Source organism: Salvia miltiorrhiza, chromosome 3 (assembly GCF_028751815.1).
Source record: "Salvia miltiorrhiza cultivar Shanhuang (shh) chromosome 3, IMPLAD_Smil_shh, whole genome shotgun sequence".
Taxonomy (NCBI): Eukaryota; Viridiplantae; Streptophyta; class Magnoliopsida; order Lamiales; family Lamiaceae; genus Salvia; species Salvia miltiorrhiza.
In genome coordinates, this window is record NC_080389.1 from 60,488,960 (window position 1) to 60,508,229 (window position 19,270).

The window sequence follows — 19,270 nt, forward strand, 5'->3', positions numbered from 1 at the left end:
ATTATATAAATAAATAAGATACGTATCATATATTCATTAAATTGTATATAAATATTATTACGCATTGAAATTCACGTGTTTAAAAATTATAAATTAATATCTTTGGGACCTATGTACGCACTGCATTTTCTAGCCATTAAAAATATAAAAGTTAAATATATTGTCATCTTGCAATTTGCAAATGCATGCAAAGTTCGTTTCTCCTTTTGAATTCCATGCATGTCACTTTGCAAGTTCGCTTCTCTGAATTCCATATGTCACTTTTTTAAAGGGGTATTATTGATTAAAATCATAATTAATCTTTTTCTTTGATAAATTAAAATTCATAATTAATCTTTATTGATATGGAGAGTTACTTTGTAGAATAAGGCAACGGGCAACTTTGCAATATTCCTATTTTATTTTTACAATCATTACAAAATAATAAATTTAATAAACGACGCAAATAAAAAAAATGCAAGACAAATTACCACAATTTTCAATTTTCAATTTTCATAAGGGTTCCACGGTGGCACATCGATCAGATTTCATCAACTTTTATTCTACCTTCTCTGTTTCATTAGTAATTATCCACTATTTTTTAATGTTGCGATTGACCCATCCAATGGTGAATCCAGAGGGGGGCTGAAGCCCCCTCCCATTTTTTAGAGTTAAAAAAAAATTATACATATAGATATGTAGTATCAATGTGGTAACAGTGGTGGCAATTATATTAGTGTCCAACATTAATCACGATTCATTTTTGTTGTTATTATTTTAATTATTTTCTGTTTTATTTATTTTTCATTTCCGACAACGCATTATCCTAGTCCAACTTTTGCACCAATAACTGAAAACACTCAATCCTACGTATCCAACTTCTTCTTTATTTATCCCCTCAAAAAAAAAAAACTTCTTCTTTATTTCTTTCTTCTTTTTCTTTTTTTAATTTTATATATTTGGATTAAAAAAAGTCACCTTTACAACCACTCCTAGACGTAACTGGTCTGCTCATATATACCTTAAAATCATCTTCAATTCTCCTACGTTAATTGCAATATCCTAAACAGAAACAAATTAAAGAAATGGAGAAAACAGCACACTGTGTAATCCTGCCATATCCCATCCAAGGCCACATAAACCCCATGATCCAATTCTCGAAACGCTTAGCCCACAAGGGCATCGCAGTCACCTTCGCCGTCACAGAAGACGTCCCCGTCAACGAATTCTCCGCCTCCATCTCCGTCGAGACCATCTCCGACGGCTACCATGGCAACAGAGCCGACGCCGCCTTGCCGGAGTATCTGCTCATCTTCCGAAAGGCCGGGACGGAGTCGCTGTCCAAACTCATCGAGAAGCTTCGAGAAGAAGGCCGCCCCGTCGACTGCGTCGTCTACGACGCGTTCCTGCCGTGGGGGCTCTCCGTCGCGAGGGATTTCGGGCTGTTTGGGGCTGCGTTTTTCACGCAGTCGTGCTGCGTCAACATCATCTACTACAATATATTCAAAGGGTTGCTGAAAGTTCCGGTTTTGGAGAAGGAGATCTCGGTTGCTGGGCTGCCGGCGTTGGCGGTTTCCGATCTGCCGTCGTTTGTTCTTGATCAGGAGGCGCATCCCGGCTCGCTCGAGCTGGCTCTGAGCCAGTTTGAGGGCGTGGAGGATTGTGAGTTCGTGTTTGTTAACTCGGTTTATGAGCTCGAGGAAGAGGTATATATCACTTACTATATAGTATTTTACTCCCTCCGTCCACCTTTTAGTATCTAGTAATTGAGAGTGATACGAGTTTTAATAAAGTGATTGAGTGTCCTATAAATGTGAATGAAATAAGGATATCAACTTTTATTTAAGTGTTAAAATAATTAAATAAGTAGAATAAGACTTCACCTATTTTTATTAAAAATAAAAATAAATATCAGAATATCGAACGTCCAAAAAAAAAAAGATGAATATTAAAAGTTGGGACGAAGAGTTCAAATTATTTAATCATACATCCCAAAAATGAAATAGAAACTTGGGAATTATGCTGGGTTTGTTTTCATGCTCATATATTGCTTTCATCATGGTATGCTTCAATCCTTCACGAGAATTATAGTGTGATCTAGGACACGTATTTTAATAATAAATGAAATTTAAAATATATGTATATCTACATATTCAAGTCCTTGTGGCTAACTGATAGTCAGTCATATTCATTTATTTTTTAAAGGAATGGCAGATCAATCTCAACCTAGCATGGCAGTCATATTTCAATCATATTCGTTTTGAAACTTTATAACGTACAATTTGTGTTTTGCTTCCTAGCATGGCAGATCAATCCTATCATCGGCCCCCCAAAAGATAAAGTAACGACAAAATTGGGTAAAGGAATGGACCATGATGTGATTGTTATAAAGTTTAATTTATTTTTTAATAAAAAAATATATAATGTTCTTTGAAAAATAATAATTTATATATAATTATTTTATTTTATCTTTATTTATTGTTGCACGTATAATTTCTTACAAATATTAAATAATTCCATATATCATTATTTATTGGGCAAAGGAATAATAATTTTTATGTAACAAAATTTAGTTACATCTACACATGTATGTATCTATAAATTTTTATAAAATATAAAAATGTAATTAAGTAAATTTTGTCTCTTACAATAATTAACACACTTTCATATTACTATGTTTTGTGACATTCTTGCACGAATAATAGTTACTCAAAAGATAGTCAGTTTTTATCATTTTGGAATATCCATTAAAATTAATTTTTTTCTATTTTTGGAAATCATATCCATCACATGTCCCTTTATCCACTCACAACACAATTAATTATCATTATTAATTATTTTTTTTAAGTAGTGTGACCCTTTTTCCACTCATAATACACTCAAAAATTATATTTTTTTATGGACGAAGAGTGTATAACTTTACTTATTCAAAAATCATGTAACTAAAAAAGCACTAATTTTATAGAAACAAATGGAGAATTAACTATTAAGGTACCTTATTTACCTCGTGTCTGGTTTCAGGCAACTAATTGGTTGAGAAAATTTATGTCCGTGAAAACAATCGGACCAACCATACCGTCAATGTACCTAGACAAAAGATTGGCACACGATACAAATTATGGTCTTAATTTGTTCAAGCCAATAGACACTTGCATGGAATGGCTACAACAACAATCACCTAAATCAGTCATATATATCTCCTTTGGTAGTATGGCCAAATTGGAAAAGCAACAAATGGAGGAATTGGCAACAACCCTAAAGCTAATCGGCAAACCCTTTCTATGGGTGGTCCGATCGTCGGAGGAATCGAAGCTACCCGAGAAATTTGCAGAAGAGGCCTCGGGGAAGGGGCTAATTGTGTCGTGGTGCCCGCAGCTAGAGGTTCTGGCCCACGATGCCATTGGTTGCTTTGTCACGCACTGTGGATGGAACTCGACTCTGGAGGCCCTGAGTCTTGGGGTCCCAATGGTGGGGATCCCGTGGTGGAGTGACCAGGCTACCAATGCTAAGTTTGTGATGGATGTTTGGAAAATGGGAGTAAGGGCTTTCCCCAATGAGGGAGGTATTGTTGGGCATGAGGAGTTGTCTCGTTGTGTGAAGTATTTGATGGAGGGAGTGAGAGCGGAAGAGATGAGAGAGAATGCAATGAAATGGAAGGAATTGACAAAGGGAGATGTTGATGAGCGAGGAAGTTCGGATAGAAATATTCAAGAATTCGTTTCTACTATGCTGGGAGGAGACCGGCCATAAAAGTAATTAGGTTCTTGATTATTGAAATATCTTTAAATAATTGGAAAGTTCATGTATATTAACCATGAGTTTTGATATGATGTAACACAACTTAATTTGTAAGATGCTATTTTTGTAACTAATGAATTGATGGTTCGACTCATCTAAATAAAACTTGAAAATAAAATTATAGGGCGTTGGAGAGCCGTTATCATTTATGTAAATATTACTTGCATCTCTCATCTATGTTCAAATGGGAATTGATGCACTGGGCTATATTAGGATTAGGCAAGTAATTAGACAACAATTATTTTTCATTACTACTTTCCATTTGCAATGTCGACGGTTTTAAATTGTCAGAAATTGCGATCACATCGTCAAACTAGATTAATATTGTTGACCTTAACAAAGAATTCCACGTACGCATTAATTAATTTTGTTTGATACTTAATCAAACAAGCAACAATGATTTTAATGATCTTTCTTCAGTTGCTAAATGTTGTTACAAGTTAAGCTCGTGATATTCAATAAATATTTGTTTCTGTGTTGCTATAAAATTGAACTCTCTTGGATTGTTTGAGTTATTGATAAGAATGTATAATGCATGTCGATGGTCTGTATTTTGGCATCGTATGGTTTAGTTGGCAATTCTATATATAATTAATTAACTGTTAGATATTAAAAGGGAATAAGTATATAGTGTCACAATTAATTGAAAATCTCCAAGTCAACTATTTATATATACTAATATAAAAAGTGTATTGGGCACAAAATATAGATTGCCTACTATATCTCTATTATCGATTAAAATCATAATTAATCTTTTTTTAAAGGGTTATTATTGATTAAAATCATAATTAATCTTTTTTTATAAATTAAAATTCATAATTAATCTTAATTGATATGGAGAGTTACTTTGTAGAATAACGCAAACGGGCAACTTTGAAATATTCCTACTTTATTTTCACAATCATTACAAAATAATAAATTTAAACGACGCAAATAAAGAAAATGCATGACAAATTACCACAATTTTCAATTTTCATGAGGGTTCCACAGTGGTTCATCGATAGATTTCATCAACTTTTATTCTAGCCTCTCTGTTTCGTTAGTAATTATCCACTACTTTTGACCATAAAAATTAAAAATAATATAGTTAGTGTATAAATTGAATTATGGAAGATATATTAAAAATTATTTTAAGTGAATTAGTAGATTGGGCCCATCATTCGATAATATTTTAGATACTTAATTTTTTATTAAAAAGATATGAGATATTATTAGTAGGACGTGGACATTACTAATATTGCGATGAATGAAGTACTTTTCACTCTAATATTCTCTTCGTCCCAATGTCTCATTTTCTATAATGGAATGTTCCGTTACAAATGTCTTTTTTTTTTTGCAACGTACATTATGTCCACTAACCCACTTTATCTATAAATACCTAAAAATAATATATAGAACGACATTTGTAATGGAATGGAGGGAGTATTCATTATATTTCAAACTCAATATATGAATTCTACTATATCACATACTATGACTTATATAGAGTTCACCTCTTACACGTAACTAGGTCTAGATAACATAACATAACTGCAATATCCCAACCAAACTCAGCCCCTCAAAAATGGAGAAAACAGCACACAAACCACACTGTTTAATCCTGCCATATCCCATCCAAGGCCACATAAACCCCATGATCCAATTCTCGAAACGCTTAGCCCACAAGGGCATCGCAGTCACCTTCGCCATAAGAGAAGACGTCCCCATCAACGAATTCTCCGCCGACATCTCCGTCGAGACCATCTCCGACGGCTTCCATGGCAACAGAGCCCACACCAAGCTGCCGGAGTATCTGCTCATCTTCCGAAAGGCCGGGACGGAGTCGCTGTCCAAACTCATCCAGAAGCTTCGAGAAGATGGCCGCCCCGTCGACTGCGTCGTCTACGACGCGTTCCTGCCGTGGGGCCTCTCCGTCGCGAAGGATTTGGGGCTGTTTGGGGCTGCGTTTTTCACGCAGTCGTGCTGCGTCAACATCATCTACTACAATATATTCAAAGGGTTGCTGAAAGTTCCGGTTTTGGAGAAGGAGATCTTGGTTGCTGGGCTGCCGGCGTTGGCGGTTTCCGATCTGCCGTCGTTTGTTCTTGATCAGGAGGCGCATCCCGGCACGCTCGAGCTGCTTCTGAGCCAGTTTGAAGGCGTGGAGGATTGTGATTTCGTGTTCGTTAACTCGGTTTATGAGCTCGAGGAAGAGGTATGTATGTATCTCTTTCCGTTTTTCTATAGGGTTAAGTACCACTTTTCCCCAACGTTGACACTTCTATCGCCTTTAACACTCTAACGTCATGGTTGACGCTGTTTACTACCTCAATGTGTTAAACTGAAGCAAATCGCCCCTGCGTTTTAATGGTGCTTAACCCCGTTTGAGCTGCGCTTTGGACGACTGTTAAAACACGGGGGCGATTTGTTTCAATTTTGACACGTTGACTCGTTGAGGTAGTAAATAGCGTCAATCCTAACGTTAAGGTGTTAAAAGTGATAGGGATGTTTTCATGGTGTGCTTCAATTACTCATATAGAAGTAATTGATTTCAATTCAGATTAATTAATCATATAGTATATACAAAAAATGAAGTAGAAACATGGAACTTGTATGCTTGGTTTGTTTTCATGCTCGTATAGTGTTTTCATGGTATGCTTCATCCCTTCACGAGAATTATAATGTAATTTGGGACACATATTTTATTTAGAATTAATTTGGGACACATATTTTAATAGTGAATTAATGGAATTTAAAATATATATACTACTGTATATATCTACATAATATTCTTAATTTGTAGCTAGCTGACATTCAGTCATATTCACTTATTACAATTTGTGTTTTGCTTCGTAGCTAGCATCATATCATCACCCCCAAAAAGATAAAGTAATACGACAGTTTGGTTAAAGGAATGGATGTGATTGTTATTACGTTTCATTTATTTTTTTGATAAAAAAATATATAATATTCTTTAAAAAATACTCCCTCCGTCCACAATTTAATGCCTACTTGGGTCCTGGCACGGAGACTAAGAAAGCTGAAAAAGGTGATGTGGATGAAATAAAAGGGTAGTGGTTAAGAGATTAGATTACTTTTACTAATTTGATTAGGAGATTACACAAACCCTCAAAATTGACCAAAAACACACATCAGAGAGCAGCAAACAGAGATCATACGCAACTAAGGCATCACCAGCCATCCCCCACCACACAGCCACACAAAGAACGAACATACATATAGATAGGCATCATCAGCCATCCCCCACCACACAGAGAACGAACATACACATAGATAGGCATCACCAGCCATCCCCCACCACACAGAACGAACATACACAAAGGAAGGCATCACAGAACGAAATCACCTGTTTTGCTTAGCCTTAGCCGCCTCCCTTTCGCGTATGAAAGACTCTCTGAGGTGGGAGGTTCTCTTGGCTTCCTCCTTTTTGCATCTGAATGATTCTCTAAGGTCGGAGATGCGTTTCGCCTTTTCGGTGTCCGACAGCAACCACGGCGTCGCTTCGGATCTCGGCGGAATCGGCTCAAATTCAGAGAGAGGGAGGCGAGCAGCTTCGGAGTCCGGCAGCAACCACGGCGCCGCTCCGGATCCCGGAGAAATCGGCTCAGATTCAGAGAGAGGGAGGCGAGCAGCTTCCGAGTCCGACAGCAACCACGGCGCCGCTTCGGATCCCGGAGAAGTCAACTCAGATTCAGAGAGGGAGGCGAGCAGCTTCGGAGTCCGGCAGGAACCAGGGCGCCGCTTCAGACTCCGGTGGAATCGGCTCAGATTCAGAGAGATGGAGGCGCGCAGCTTCGGAGTCCGGCAACAACCACGACGTTTCTTCGACCATCGTCTCAGATTCCATCGAGGAAGACGAAGAACACAATTCAGAGAGATCTAGGGTTTCGAATGGAGAGAGAGAATTTATTTAAAAGTAAGGAAGACTAATTAACCCACATTCCTAATTAGGATGAATTAAATATGGCAAAGGGTAGTAATTAAATGAAACAAGGGAGGGTAAAAGGGTACAAAAAGCAGAACAAGGCATTAAATTGTGGACAGTTTTTTAAAGGCAAGTAGGGCATTAAATTGTGGACGGAGGGAGTATAATTTACATAGAGCTATTTTATTTTATCTTTATTAATTTGTTTCCCCATGTATCATTTTTATAAATATTAAAAGATGTGTTGCAAAATCTGTGATATATATATATATATATATATATATATATATATAGGGTTGGGATCTATGAAGAAGTAACTATATTTCGTTCTGAATAAGTCAAAAAATTTACCGAATAAATCACACGACCGCACGAATAGTTATTTTACTGAATAAACACGTACATTTTTCGTTCATGCGCTCGCGTGATTTATTCAGTAAATGTATTGAGTTATTCAGCCTTCGTTGTTTCCTTCTACATTTAGCATTCTTTATTGATCCATTCCCTATATATATATATATGTATATATATATATATATATATATATATATATATATTATGTAAAAAAATTAGTCATATCCATACATGTATATTTAAATTTTTATTACATATAAAAATGTGATTAAGTAATTTTTGTTACTTACAATAATTAATTAATATACTTTCAGGTTCACTATATTTTGTGACATTCTTTTACTTTTATGATACGGATAATAACTACTCGTCACAAAATGTTAGTATAAGCTTATTCAAAAATCATGTAATTAATAAAGGACTAATTTTATAGAATCAACGGAGTATTAACTATCAAGGTACCTTAATTGCCTCGTGTTTGGTTTCAGGCAACTGATTGGTTGAGAAAATTTATGTTCGTGAAAACAATTGGACCAACCATACCTTCTATGTACCTAGACAAAAGATTGCCACATGATAAAAATTATGGTCTTAGTTTGTTCAAACCAATCGACGCTTGCATGGAATGGCTACAACAACAATCACCTAAATCAGTCATATATATCTCCTTTGGTAGTATGGCCAAACTGGAAAGGCAACAAATGGAGGAATTGGCAACAGCCTTAAAGCTAATCGGCAAACCCTTCCTCTGGGTGGTCCGGTCGTCGGAGGAATCGAAGCTCCCCGAGAAATTCGCGGAGGAGGCCTCGGGGAAGGGGCTAATCGTGTCGTGGTGCCCACAGTTGGAGGTCTTGGCCCACGACGCCATAGGCTGCTTCGTCACACACTGCGGATGGAACTCGACTCTTGAGGCCTTGAGTCTGGGAGTCCCGATGGTGGGGGTCCCATGGTGGAGTGACCAGGCTACGAATGCTAAGTTTGTGATGGATGTTTGGAAAATGGGAGTGAGGGCTTTCTCCAATAAAGAAGGTATTGTTGGGCATGAGGAGTTGGCTCGTTGTGTGAAGTATGTGATGGAGGGAGAGAGAGCGGAAGACATGAGAGAGAATGCAAGGAAATGGAAGGAATTGACAAAGGAAGCTGTTGATGAGGGAGGAAGTTCAGATACAAATATTCAAGAATTTGTTTTTGCATTGCTACGAAATTGAACTCTCTTTGATTGTTTGAGTTATTGAGGTAACAAATTATTCTTGTGTATTTAGTTGGCAACTCTATATATAACTAGTTAATTGATACAAATTGTGTACGTTAAAGTGGTAGAGTGGTTAATACCTAAGGCTAGAGGCATTGAGTTTGAGCCCACCATGGAGCGGTATTTAACTTTCTTTAATTAGTTTATAAAAAAAATATATATTTGATAGAATTTAAAACGGAATATAGTATATAATATTTTACAATTAAATCGAAAATTTCCGTCAATAATACATGAAACTGATGAAAGTTTAAATTATTAAAAACACAAAGTCCAGCTGATCTAAATGACCAACATTAATCCAAATTGAGGGAACAACTTACCAGGGTGCAACGAAATATTATAATGAATTAAAATGCAACGGAGAAAAAAAGAAAAGGCGAGGCAAATAAATCTTCTTAAAACACACTTGATCATTAATTTGTCCTAATTCATTATTTGATAATTTTATTGTTCTTTAAAATAATATGCATATATAGTGCCCCGTAAAAATATTATCGCCCCGGTAGTGCTCACGGTGTTGGCGAATATTTCCCAAAGATAAAGCAGCAACGTCACGAGGCCAAGGCCTTCATCCAAGCCCACTAGCAAGTCAGAAGTTATTAACTCCATGTGCTTTGCTATTCTTATATGGGACAATAACACTATCCCAAGTGTTATTTCCCTTCTTAACATCCAAACTTTGATATACAATATCTCACTCACCGAAAATCGGTTTTGAGACTTCAAGTATACCACATTCATCTACTCGAGATGTAGATTAACATCTAATAATTATTTCAATTAAATAATAAATATTTAATTAAATAGGTCTTAAAACCATATTTCCAACAACTTCTCATAAAAAAAGTTGTTTAATTTATTATCAATCCCTCGATGAAGTTCGATACAGAATATGTATAAACATCGACACATCGTCAATATTGAACAATTATCCTTTCAAAATTCCAACAGTTCAAACATAAGGCTTTACACAAATATATTCGACCAATTAAGTTGCTAAAAGAGAAAGAAAAAGATGATAAAGCCTTAATATGTGTGATTTTTATTATTCACATATTTGAGAAAATCAAAATACTATGATCCCGCTGTTCCTATAAAACTATTGTAATAAATTATTTTGAGCTTCCAAATAAACTAATTTGTATATAGTTATGTAGTAGAAATGAGTTTGGTGAAGGAAATAGACGTTCAGATGAATTTGGCCTTACTAGCTTTCTCATTTTGTTTTTATCAATATATATGTATATATATATATACCAATTGCGTTTGTTTTGCTAACTCAGAATGTAATTTATCTTTCTTATTATTATGTTGGTGCGTCAATGTCACCAAAAGGTCAAAGAAAAAAGTAGAAAAAGAAAAAAGGTTTGCTTAGTCGAATAGACTGGTATGGAGGAGACCATTATTAGCCACCAATTAAACTCCCACATAGAAATGTTATCACTTAACCACGTTTTACACGAGTTGGTTCTTACTACTACTATTTTGGTAAAAAATTATTGATGAGAACAAAAGGAACTTAAAAAATATAGCCACATTCAACATTATATGGTACAATACCATATTGAACCGGGAATTTTGGTTTCACCTTATTTAAGCTCGTGTGGAATCTAACCACACTTTTTTAAATGACTTGATAATTTATACTACTACCATATTTATATTTCATTTCACTTCTAATTTTGTCTTATTTACTTTTTTTGAGCTAGATGTTGGAAATCAATCAATCGTAGAGAATTAGGAATTAGAGAATATTAGGGGGATTTGCCTAATGGAGACATGCATGTTGGTCACGTATAATTTGAGTTTTGCGATTGACCCATCCACACCGGTAATGATTTAAAAATATTAGCCCCTAAAAATATGAATAAATAGATTGAGATCAATGATTACAAATAAAAATAGATTCTAAAAAAAATCAAAGGGAGACTGAACTTGTGATTTTCCTAGAATAAAATACAAAATAGATTAAAACTATAAACTCACACGGTCACACCCACTTTCTTTTGAAAGCAAACCCAAGTTTTACACATAACACATTGGCCCAACAGGCCAATTTTAGCCATTACATCAATGTTAATTTGTTTAATATCTAAACCAAAAAAGAGAAAAACCAACCACCCCTCAAAAGAAATGTCTTTTCCTGTATCAATTAAACAGATCCTCACACCACCTTCCACCCATTAAAAATATTAAATTAAGTTTGTAACATGCAAATACAAGTTGCTTCTCCTTTGGAATTTCATTTCACTTTTTTAAGGGGTATTATTGATTAAAAATCTTAATCTTAATTAATATTGTGGAATTAATATCATAAATCCGCGGTGGTTCAGTGTGATTTTCACGTGGATGTATTAATGTTCAACATTAGCTCTCATATTTTATCACCTTTATTACATTCTCTCTCCTACTTTATCACTTTTATATTTTATTAATTACACATTTAAAACATTAATCTACGACTCTTTAATTCCTGTGCCGAAATCAAACGTGTCAAGATTCGTGGGACGGAGGGGGTATTTCATTTTATTTTTGATTTCCAGCAACGTATTATTCCAATCCAACTCTTGCACCAATAATTGAAGACACTCAATCCTACGTACGTATCCAACTTCTTCTAATTCTTTTTTTTTTTTTTAATTTTATATTTTGAAATAGAAAAAAGCCATCTTCACAATTTGTGAATTAAAAAAAATGAGTGTCACCCGTATAAGAAAAAACTTATGAATTAAATAATATAATTGTAAAAGTCAAATAAACGATCGAGTGACATTGGTTGGCGAGCAGCCTCAATGTCCAGATAAAGACATGATCATGTGGACTCATGGGACACCCTCTCATTGTATGTCAATTATATTTATAATTTTTAAATATTAATGAGATTAAAAATAAGACGAAGGTTAGTCATGTAAGTGTTATTACTAAGAGAAAAAATAAGATAAAGATCAATTAGGTTGAGGAAAAGTCACTAATAAAGATAGACTCGTAGACGTAACTGGTCTAGATAATATACCAATAATGTGGTATATATATATAACCTAACCTAGTATGCTCATGTATATACAGGGGCGTAGCCAAGGGGGGGCTAGGGGGGGCTGAAGCCCCCTCCCAAATTTTGAGTTTTTTTAGTATATATATATAGATATATATTTATATTATAAAAGAAATTTGTTTTACAAAAGTTGATTAGCTTGTTATATTCTTCCATTTATAATTAATTTAAGGATAATTGTGTTATTTAAAACTATATAATCTATAAAAATATTATACATTATTATCACTATTATGCTTGTCTTTTAATAGAAAATGCCTAAAATGGATGGAATGCCCAAAAAAAATTTGTTTGCTATTATTACTATGCTTGTCTTTTATTATTATTGATTCTAGCTTGTAATTTATTGAAAATATATAATATATGAAAATATTGTTCGTTATTATTGTTATTATGCTTGTCTATTAATAAAAAAATGCCTAAAATATACGAAATGACAAAAAAAAAGTTTGTAATGTATTGAAATTAATTTGTAATATATTAAAACTATATAGTATATGAAAATGTTGTTCTTTATAATTACTATTATGCTCGTCTTTTAATAAAAAAATGCTTTAAAAATACAGAATGTCCCAAAAAAAATTGTAATGTATTGAAACTAATTTGTTATATATATAAATTATATAATCTATGAAAATGTTGTTCTTTATTATTACTATTATGCTTGTCTTTTAATAAAATAATGCCTTAAATATACGGAATGTCCAAAAAAAATTTCCCGGAGCCCCCTCCCAAATTAATTCCTGGCTCCGCCACTGTGTATATATATACCTTAAAATTAATCATCTTCTCCTAAGTTTGCAATATCCTAAACCAAAAAAAAAAAAAATGGAGAAAATACAACACAGAGCACACTGTGTAATCCTGCCATATCCCGTCCAAGGCCACATAAACCCCATGATCCAATTCTCGAAACGCTTAGCCCACAAGGGCATCGCCGTCACCTTCGCCGTCACAGAAGACATCCCCATCAACGAATCCTCCGCCGGCATCTCCGTCGAGACGATCTCCGACGGCGGCTACGTAGGCAACAGAGCCGACGCCAAGATGCCGGAGTATCTGCACATCTTCCGGAAGGCCGGGACGGAGTCGCTGTCCAAACTCATCCAGAAGCTTCGAGAAGAAGGCCGCCCCGTTGACTGCGTCGTCTACGACGCGTTCCTGCCGTGGGGGCTCTCCGTCGCGAGGGATTTCGGGCTGTTTGGGGCTGCGTTTTTCACGCAGTCGTGCTGCGTCAACATCATCTACTACAATATATTCAAAGGGCTGCTGAGAGTTCCGGTTTTGGAGAAGGAGATCTCGGTTGCTGGGCTGCCGGCGTTGGCGGTTTCCGATCTGCCGTCGTTTGTTCGTGATCAGGAGGCGCATCCCGGCTCGCTCGAGCTGCTGGCGGGCCAGTTTGAAGGCGTCGAGGATTCGGATTTCGTGTTCGTTAATTCGGTTTATGAGCTCGAGGAAGAGGTACGCGATGTTATTTGTGTTCGTGTTCGTGTTTGTGTTTGTTTACTAACTTAGCTTGGATTAAACTTTTTTCGTTTTCCTCGTGATAACTAGAACTCTAATTTGAACCCTAATTTAATGATTTGGGGAGAAAATATCTTAACAACTCACATGTGTTTTGTGGTTTTAACTTGAATTAAACTATACGTACCCTTGATACATGTGAATTGCTTTGTGTTCAAATTAATTAATCATACCAAAAATGAAATAAAACTTGGAACTTGTTCGCTTGGTTTGCCTTCTAGCATGGCAGCTCAATCACATATCACCAACCCCACCAAAAAAGGCAAAAAAAAAAAATATATACAATAATGTTAATTAATACACGACAAGTTGGGTGAAAGAAATTGATCGCGATGTGATTGTACTAATTATCTTAATGTATTTTGGTTTATTTAATTTAATCACTAATTAGGTATTTGATCTAGATCTACTTCGTGTTCAGGCAACCGATTGGTTGAGAAAATTTATGTCCGTGAAAACAATTGGGCCAACCATACCATCAATGTACCTAGACAAAAGATTGACACACGATAAAAATTATGGTCTTAATTTGTTCAAGCCAATCGACACTTGCATGGAATGGCTACAACAACAATCACCTAAATCAGTCATATATATCTCCTTTGGTAGTATGGCCAAATTGGAAGAACAACAAATGGATGAATTGGCAACAGCCCTAAAGATAACCGACAAACCCTTCCTATGGGTGGTTCGATCGGAGGAGGAATCGAAGCTCCCTGAGAATTTCACGGAGGAGGCCTCAGGGAAGGGGCTAATCGTGTCGTGGTGCCCGCAGTTGGAGGTCTTGGCCCACGATGCCATAGGCTGCTTTGTCACGCACTGTGGATGGAACTCGACTCTGGAGGCACTTAGTCTGGGGGTCCCGATGGTGGCGGTCCCGTGGTGGAGTGACCAGGCTACGAATGCTAAGTTTGTGATGGATGTTTGGAAAATGGGACTGAGGGCTTTCCCCAATGAGGGAGGTATCGTTGGGCATGAGGAGTTGGCTCGTTGTGTGAAGTATGTGATGGAAGGAGAGAGAGCGGTAGAGATGAGAGAGAATGCGAGGAAATGGAAGGAATTGACAAAGGGAGCTGTTGATGAGGGAGGAACTTCAGATAGAAATATTCAAGAATTTGTTTCTACTATGATCGGTGGAGCCCGACCACAAGAGTGATTGGATTCTTGATTTTCTAAGTATATATTTTTAAATAATTGGGAATTCATGTATACTAGTGTTGTATTCCGTGCGATGCATGATGAGAGTAGTTTTTAGAAATTTTTATGTACAATAAAATGATTCATAAAATAATTACTAATAAAACTAATTAATATCAAGAGAGAAAAAATAATTGTATTATATTATCAAACAATTAGCTTTACTAAACTCTTATAGGGATCATAGTCTAAAATGTCTAAACAACTTAAAATATAATAAAAGAAACAAACATTTGATAGCTGATAAAATTCGGCCCGTCAATGGTGTACAAATTTATTATGGAACAAAATCCGTGTTCAATTTGAATTTTAGATAAATTCAAAGTATTTAGAACACATAAATGATGTCAAGTATATTGCTTAATATTTTGGTTTAATACGCAAATACTTGAACACCAATTCGCCGAAATACATAAAAAGATAAATTTACACAATCAGAATATCTTACTTCATTGCATTTCATAGTGAAGTAACTTTTCATTTCCAAATGTGTAATATAATAACTAATTTAATTTTCCGAAGACAAAAATAACAATTTCACTAAGCCTAACAAATAATTATAGTATGAAATATAGTATCTTTGGCAAATATGCATACTACATTTCCCCTTAAATAGAGAATATTTATTTCACCATATCGTAACGTTCTTGATATTTTTAGTTTGATAAATAAAATATTATATTACATGCAATTAGTTACTTTTTTAATTAATATCTCTTGTAAAATAACATGATTCAATGTTGTTTTGATATCATGAATTATTATATATTCTCACAAAAATCTATATCTAACAAATCTAACCAAAAAAATTACAATAATATTGTCAATTTAATGCTCAGTTAAGCACAATAAAAAATCATGTTAGAAATTATAATTCATTGTAATTTATATTTACATAGACACCATCCAAAAGTAAATAAATAAATAAGGAAGTGTGGAAAAAATAATAAGATTATGATTTATATTGAAATTTTAGATACATAGATATATCTCATATTAAAAATCATGTTGTTGGCCCTAGTTCTCATATTTACAGAATAAATCTTAAATATCTAATACTCTATGTAAAAGCAAAACAACTCAAACTATTATTCAACAAATTAAAAATATTTAGTATATTCAATAAACAATTTAATGAAATGTTTTGCAATCAATTTTTTTGCTTTAATATTATAGGCTAATGATGGGTTGATATGATAGCGCAACTCGGTTTCGAAATGATAGGCATTGGAGAATGGAGATTCGTTATCATTTATGTAAATCCTACGTGCACCTCTCAATCTATATTTAAATGGTAATTGTTGTTAGGCAAGTAATTAGACCACAATTATTATTGGTAATGTTTTTCCCATTGCAATTAACGTCGGCGGTTTTAAATTGTCGAAATTGCCCACAACTTAACCACGTGCATATTAATTAATTATGTCGGATATTCAATCAAATTAACGAGCAACAATGAATTTAATAGGAGTAGATATTTCTTCAGTTGATAAATGTTGTTACAAGTTGTTTTCCTCTTTACTTTTTTTTTTTATTAAGAGCACGAACATGAAAAATGGGTATGATAAGGACGGAGATTCATTCTAAATATATTGTTACAAGTTATGTTTGTGTTTAAGTGAAAAAGGCAATTTTAGACAATTTTATAACTAAAGCAATTTTGATACGTTGTTACAAAATTGAACCCTCTTCGATTGTTTAAGTTATTGAGTTATGATCAGATTGTATATAATACATGTCGTGAGTTAGCAACTCTATATATAATTAATTAATTAATTGTTAGAGATCAAAAGGGAATAAGTATATAATTTTACAATTAAATTGAAAATCTCAAAATCAATAATCAGTCATATATGAAAGTACAGTTAGGGTGTGTTTGCTTTTTATCCCTCTAAATAGAGAGATAATAAAAATTTATGCCTTTACATGTCTTTTTTCTTATCTCATATTTTACACAAAAGAGAAATTCATCATTTTTCCTTCCTTATTTTCACTTCAAGGAGGGATAATATTATCACACCAAAATAGAAGGATAATATTATCCTATTTAAAATGAAAATAACGAAGAAAAAATGATAAACTTCTCTTTTGTGTAATATATAGAATAAGAAATAAAATATTTAAAGGTATAAATTTTTATTATCCCTTTTTTTTCCCATCCATCGAAGTGAACGCACCTTTAAATTATTGAAAACATAAAGTCCAACTGATATCGAAGAATAACTTCTCGTGCCCATTGTAAAACGATGAATTGCGCGTATACGTTAAATATTTTAGATTATTAGGCTGCAACGAAATATTCTAGGGAATAAAAATGCAACGAAGAAAAAAAGAAAAGACAAGGCAATAAATTAAAATCGGACCGCCTAAAAGTCACGTACACACGTGATGGACCATCACCAAATAATATTAATTCACATCATTGCGTATCATACTATACTGGAATTTTTGTTTTGTCAACATCAATAATGATGTTAATTTTTTTAATTGGACCTTGCTATTTTGGATCAATTTGATCCGGATCAAATCCAAAAATTAATTAATGTTCAACATAAAAAGACATATTTACCCTTTATGTACTTATCATTTTATAATTTTAATATATTAATTAAATATGTATATATATTTAGGATTATAGCCAAAAAATACACGAACTTTGATAAAAGTTGCAATTTTCACCTGAACTTTCAAATTGGCCAAAATATACCTGAACTTATATTTTTTGTTGTAAATTTCACCTCGACGGAGTTCAATCATTGCAAGTTCAGGTGAAATTTACAACAAAAAATATAAGTTCAGGTATATTTTGGCTAATTTGAAAGTTCAGGTGAAAATTGTAATTTTTATCAAAGTTCGTGTATTTTTTTGCTATAATCAACCACTCGTTACCATTCCACCCATTTATATGATTTTATTTCCTTTCCATTCCTCTGCTTGAACCAAACGAGCACTAATTAAAATATTTAAATTATGATAAGTGTCTTCACAAACAGAATCGGATGACGCAAAGTTATATTTGGGCATCATCAATTTAATCTCGCGAGGCCTGAAACCAAACACATGAAAACGACACAAGTCCAGAATTGGAGGTGTTAATTTTATTAATGAGTTGGGCCATGCTACTCTTAATGGGCCCAGTTTAATATGGGCACGCCTATATCTCATATAGGTATACGTATTGAAACTTAAAGGAGATACTATGTTTTCACTTGAATATGAACTCAAATTTTGCAACATATATTTGGTGCCAATCTGCTTAAGCTGCAAGACCGGCTTCTTTATTTTTTCATTTTCTTTTCATCCATACCCCAAACTTTACTTTTATTTTTACCGCTATATTAATTAACAAATAAACCTACATTCAATCAGGCAATTAAAATTTGGATTAATAGTGTTTTATGTTTCGAACTTTCAGCATTTTTCATAAAATGTCCCGAACTTTTATTTTCTCTTAATAAACCTCGAACTTTCATTTTTTTTCTTCATAAAATGTCCCGCTATACAAAATTTGATGATGAAAAGATGACAAAAAATTCCGAACTTTCAACGTTTTCCAGCAATGGTGGTCCCCAAAGTATTTCATTCGGCGAGATAAATCATCTTTCCGTCACCGAATTTTATATAGTTGGATATTTTATGGAACAAACTAAAAGTTTATGATTTTTTAGAGAAAAATGAAAGTTTGGGACATTTTATGAAAACGTTAAAAGTTCGGGATATAAAATACTATTAACCCTTGAAATTTTAATGAAAAAGAAGGCTCTAATTTTATCCATTACTGCAAAAAAAAAAATCAAATATTTTTGTTTCAAATCGTATACATAGTCCGATGATTAGTGACATGTTATCTAAAACTCACCTTTCCCCTTCACAAATCTAATGCCACCAATGAATTCAACAACCAAACACAATTTAATACTCCCTCCGTCCACGAAAGAACTTTCTATCTTTCTTTTTTGGGATGTCCACAAAAGAACTTCCTATCTATTTTTGGACTATACCCACCACTTATAATTTTCTTACTTTTCACTTTTCATAACTCTCAATATTAATTATAACACTTTTTCACCACTCCCAATACACTCAACTACCTTTTATCCACTATCAATACACTCAATAATATTTTTTCTTAAAGCCTGTGTCACTCCCTCCTAGGAAGTTCTTTCATGGACGGAGGGAGTATATG

The 19,270-nt window shown here is 34.1% G+C and overlaps 3 protein-coding genes across 3 annotated transcripts; all 3 read left to right on the forward strand.

Annotated features, from left to right (window-relative positions):
• Positions 1 to 968: 968 nt before the first annotated feature.
• Positions 969 to 3,882, forward strand: LOC131015049 (UDP-glycosyltransferase 74E1-like). Its single transcript, XM_057943246.1, has 2 exons — positions 969 to 1,685; positions 3,001 to 3,882. The coding sequence occupies exons 1-2, from the start codon at positions 1,065 to 1,067 to the stop codon at positions 3,727 to 3,729; spliced, it is 1,350 nt and encodes a 449-aa protein (XP_057799229.1). The 5' UTR covers positions 969 to 1,064; the 3' UTR covers positions 3,730 to 3,882.
• Positions 975 to 9,355, forward strand: LOC131015048 (UDP-glycosyltransferase 74E2-like). The gene is made up of 3 exons (XM_057943245.1): positions 975 to 1,026; positions 5,294 to 5,971; positions 8,545 to 9,355. The coding sequence occupies exons 2-3, from the start codon at positions 5,342 to 5,344 to the stop codon at positions 9,262 to 9,264; spliced, it is 1,350 nt and encodes a 449-aa protein (XP_057799228.1). The 5' UTR covers positions 975 to 1,026; positions 5,294 to 5,341; the 3' UTR covers positions 9,265 to 9,355.
• Positions 9,356 to 13,127: 3,772 nt separating this feature from the next.
• Positions 13,128 to 15,178, forward strand: LOC131015046 (UDP-glycosyltransferase 74G1-like). The gene is made up of 2 exons (XM_057943242.1): positions 13,128 to 13,824; positions 14,309 to 15,178. Exons 1-2 carry the CDS (start codon positions 13,192 to 13,194, stop codon positions 15,041 to 15,043), a joined length of 1,368 nt encoding a protein of 455 aa, XP_057799225.1. The 5' UTR covers positions 13,128 to 13,191; the 3' UTR covers positions 15,044 to 15,178.
• The last annotated feature ends 4,092 nt before the right edge of the window (positions 15,179 to 19,270 follow it).

What these genes read in the sequence shown, in the direction of transcription:
- LOC131015049 (XM_057943246.1), top strand. Translation starts at nt 1,065, where the DNA reads ATGGAGAAAACAGCACACTGTGTAATCCTGCCATATCCCATCCAAGGC. An exon ending in TTTATGAGCTCGAGGAAGAG is followed by an intron (nt 1,686 to 3,000) that starts GTATATATCACT and finishes GTCTGGTTTCAG; the next exon opens with GCAACTAATTGGTTGAGAAA.
- LOC131015048 (XM_057943245.1), top strand. Translation starts at nt 5,342, where the DNA reads ATGGAGAAAACAGCACACAAACCACACTGTTTAATCCTGCCATATCCC. An exon ending in TTTATGAGCTCGAGGAAGAG is followed by an intron (nt 5,972 to 8,544) that starts GTATGTATGTAT and finishes GTTTGGTTTCAG; the next exon opens with GCAACTGATTGGTTGAGAAA.
- LOC131015046 (XM_057943242.1), top strand. Translation starts at nt 13,192, where the DNA reads ATGGAGAAAATACAACACAGAGCACACTGTGTAATCCTGCCATATCCC. An exon ending in TTTATGAGCTCGAGGAAGAG is followed by an intron (nt 13,825 to 14,308) that starts GTACGCGATGTT and finishes CTTCGTGTTCAG; the next exon opens with GCAACCGATTGGTTGAGAAA.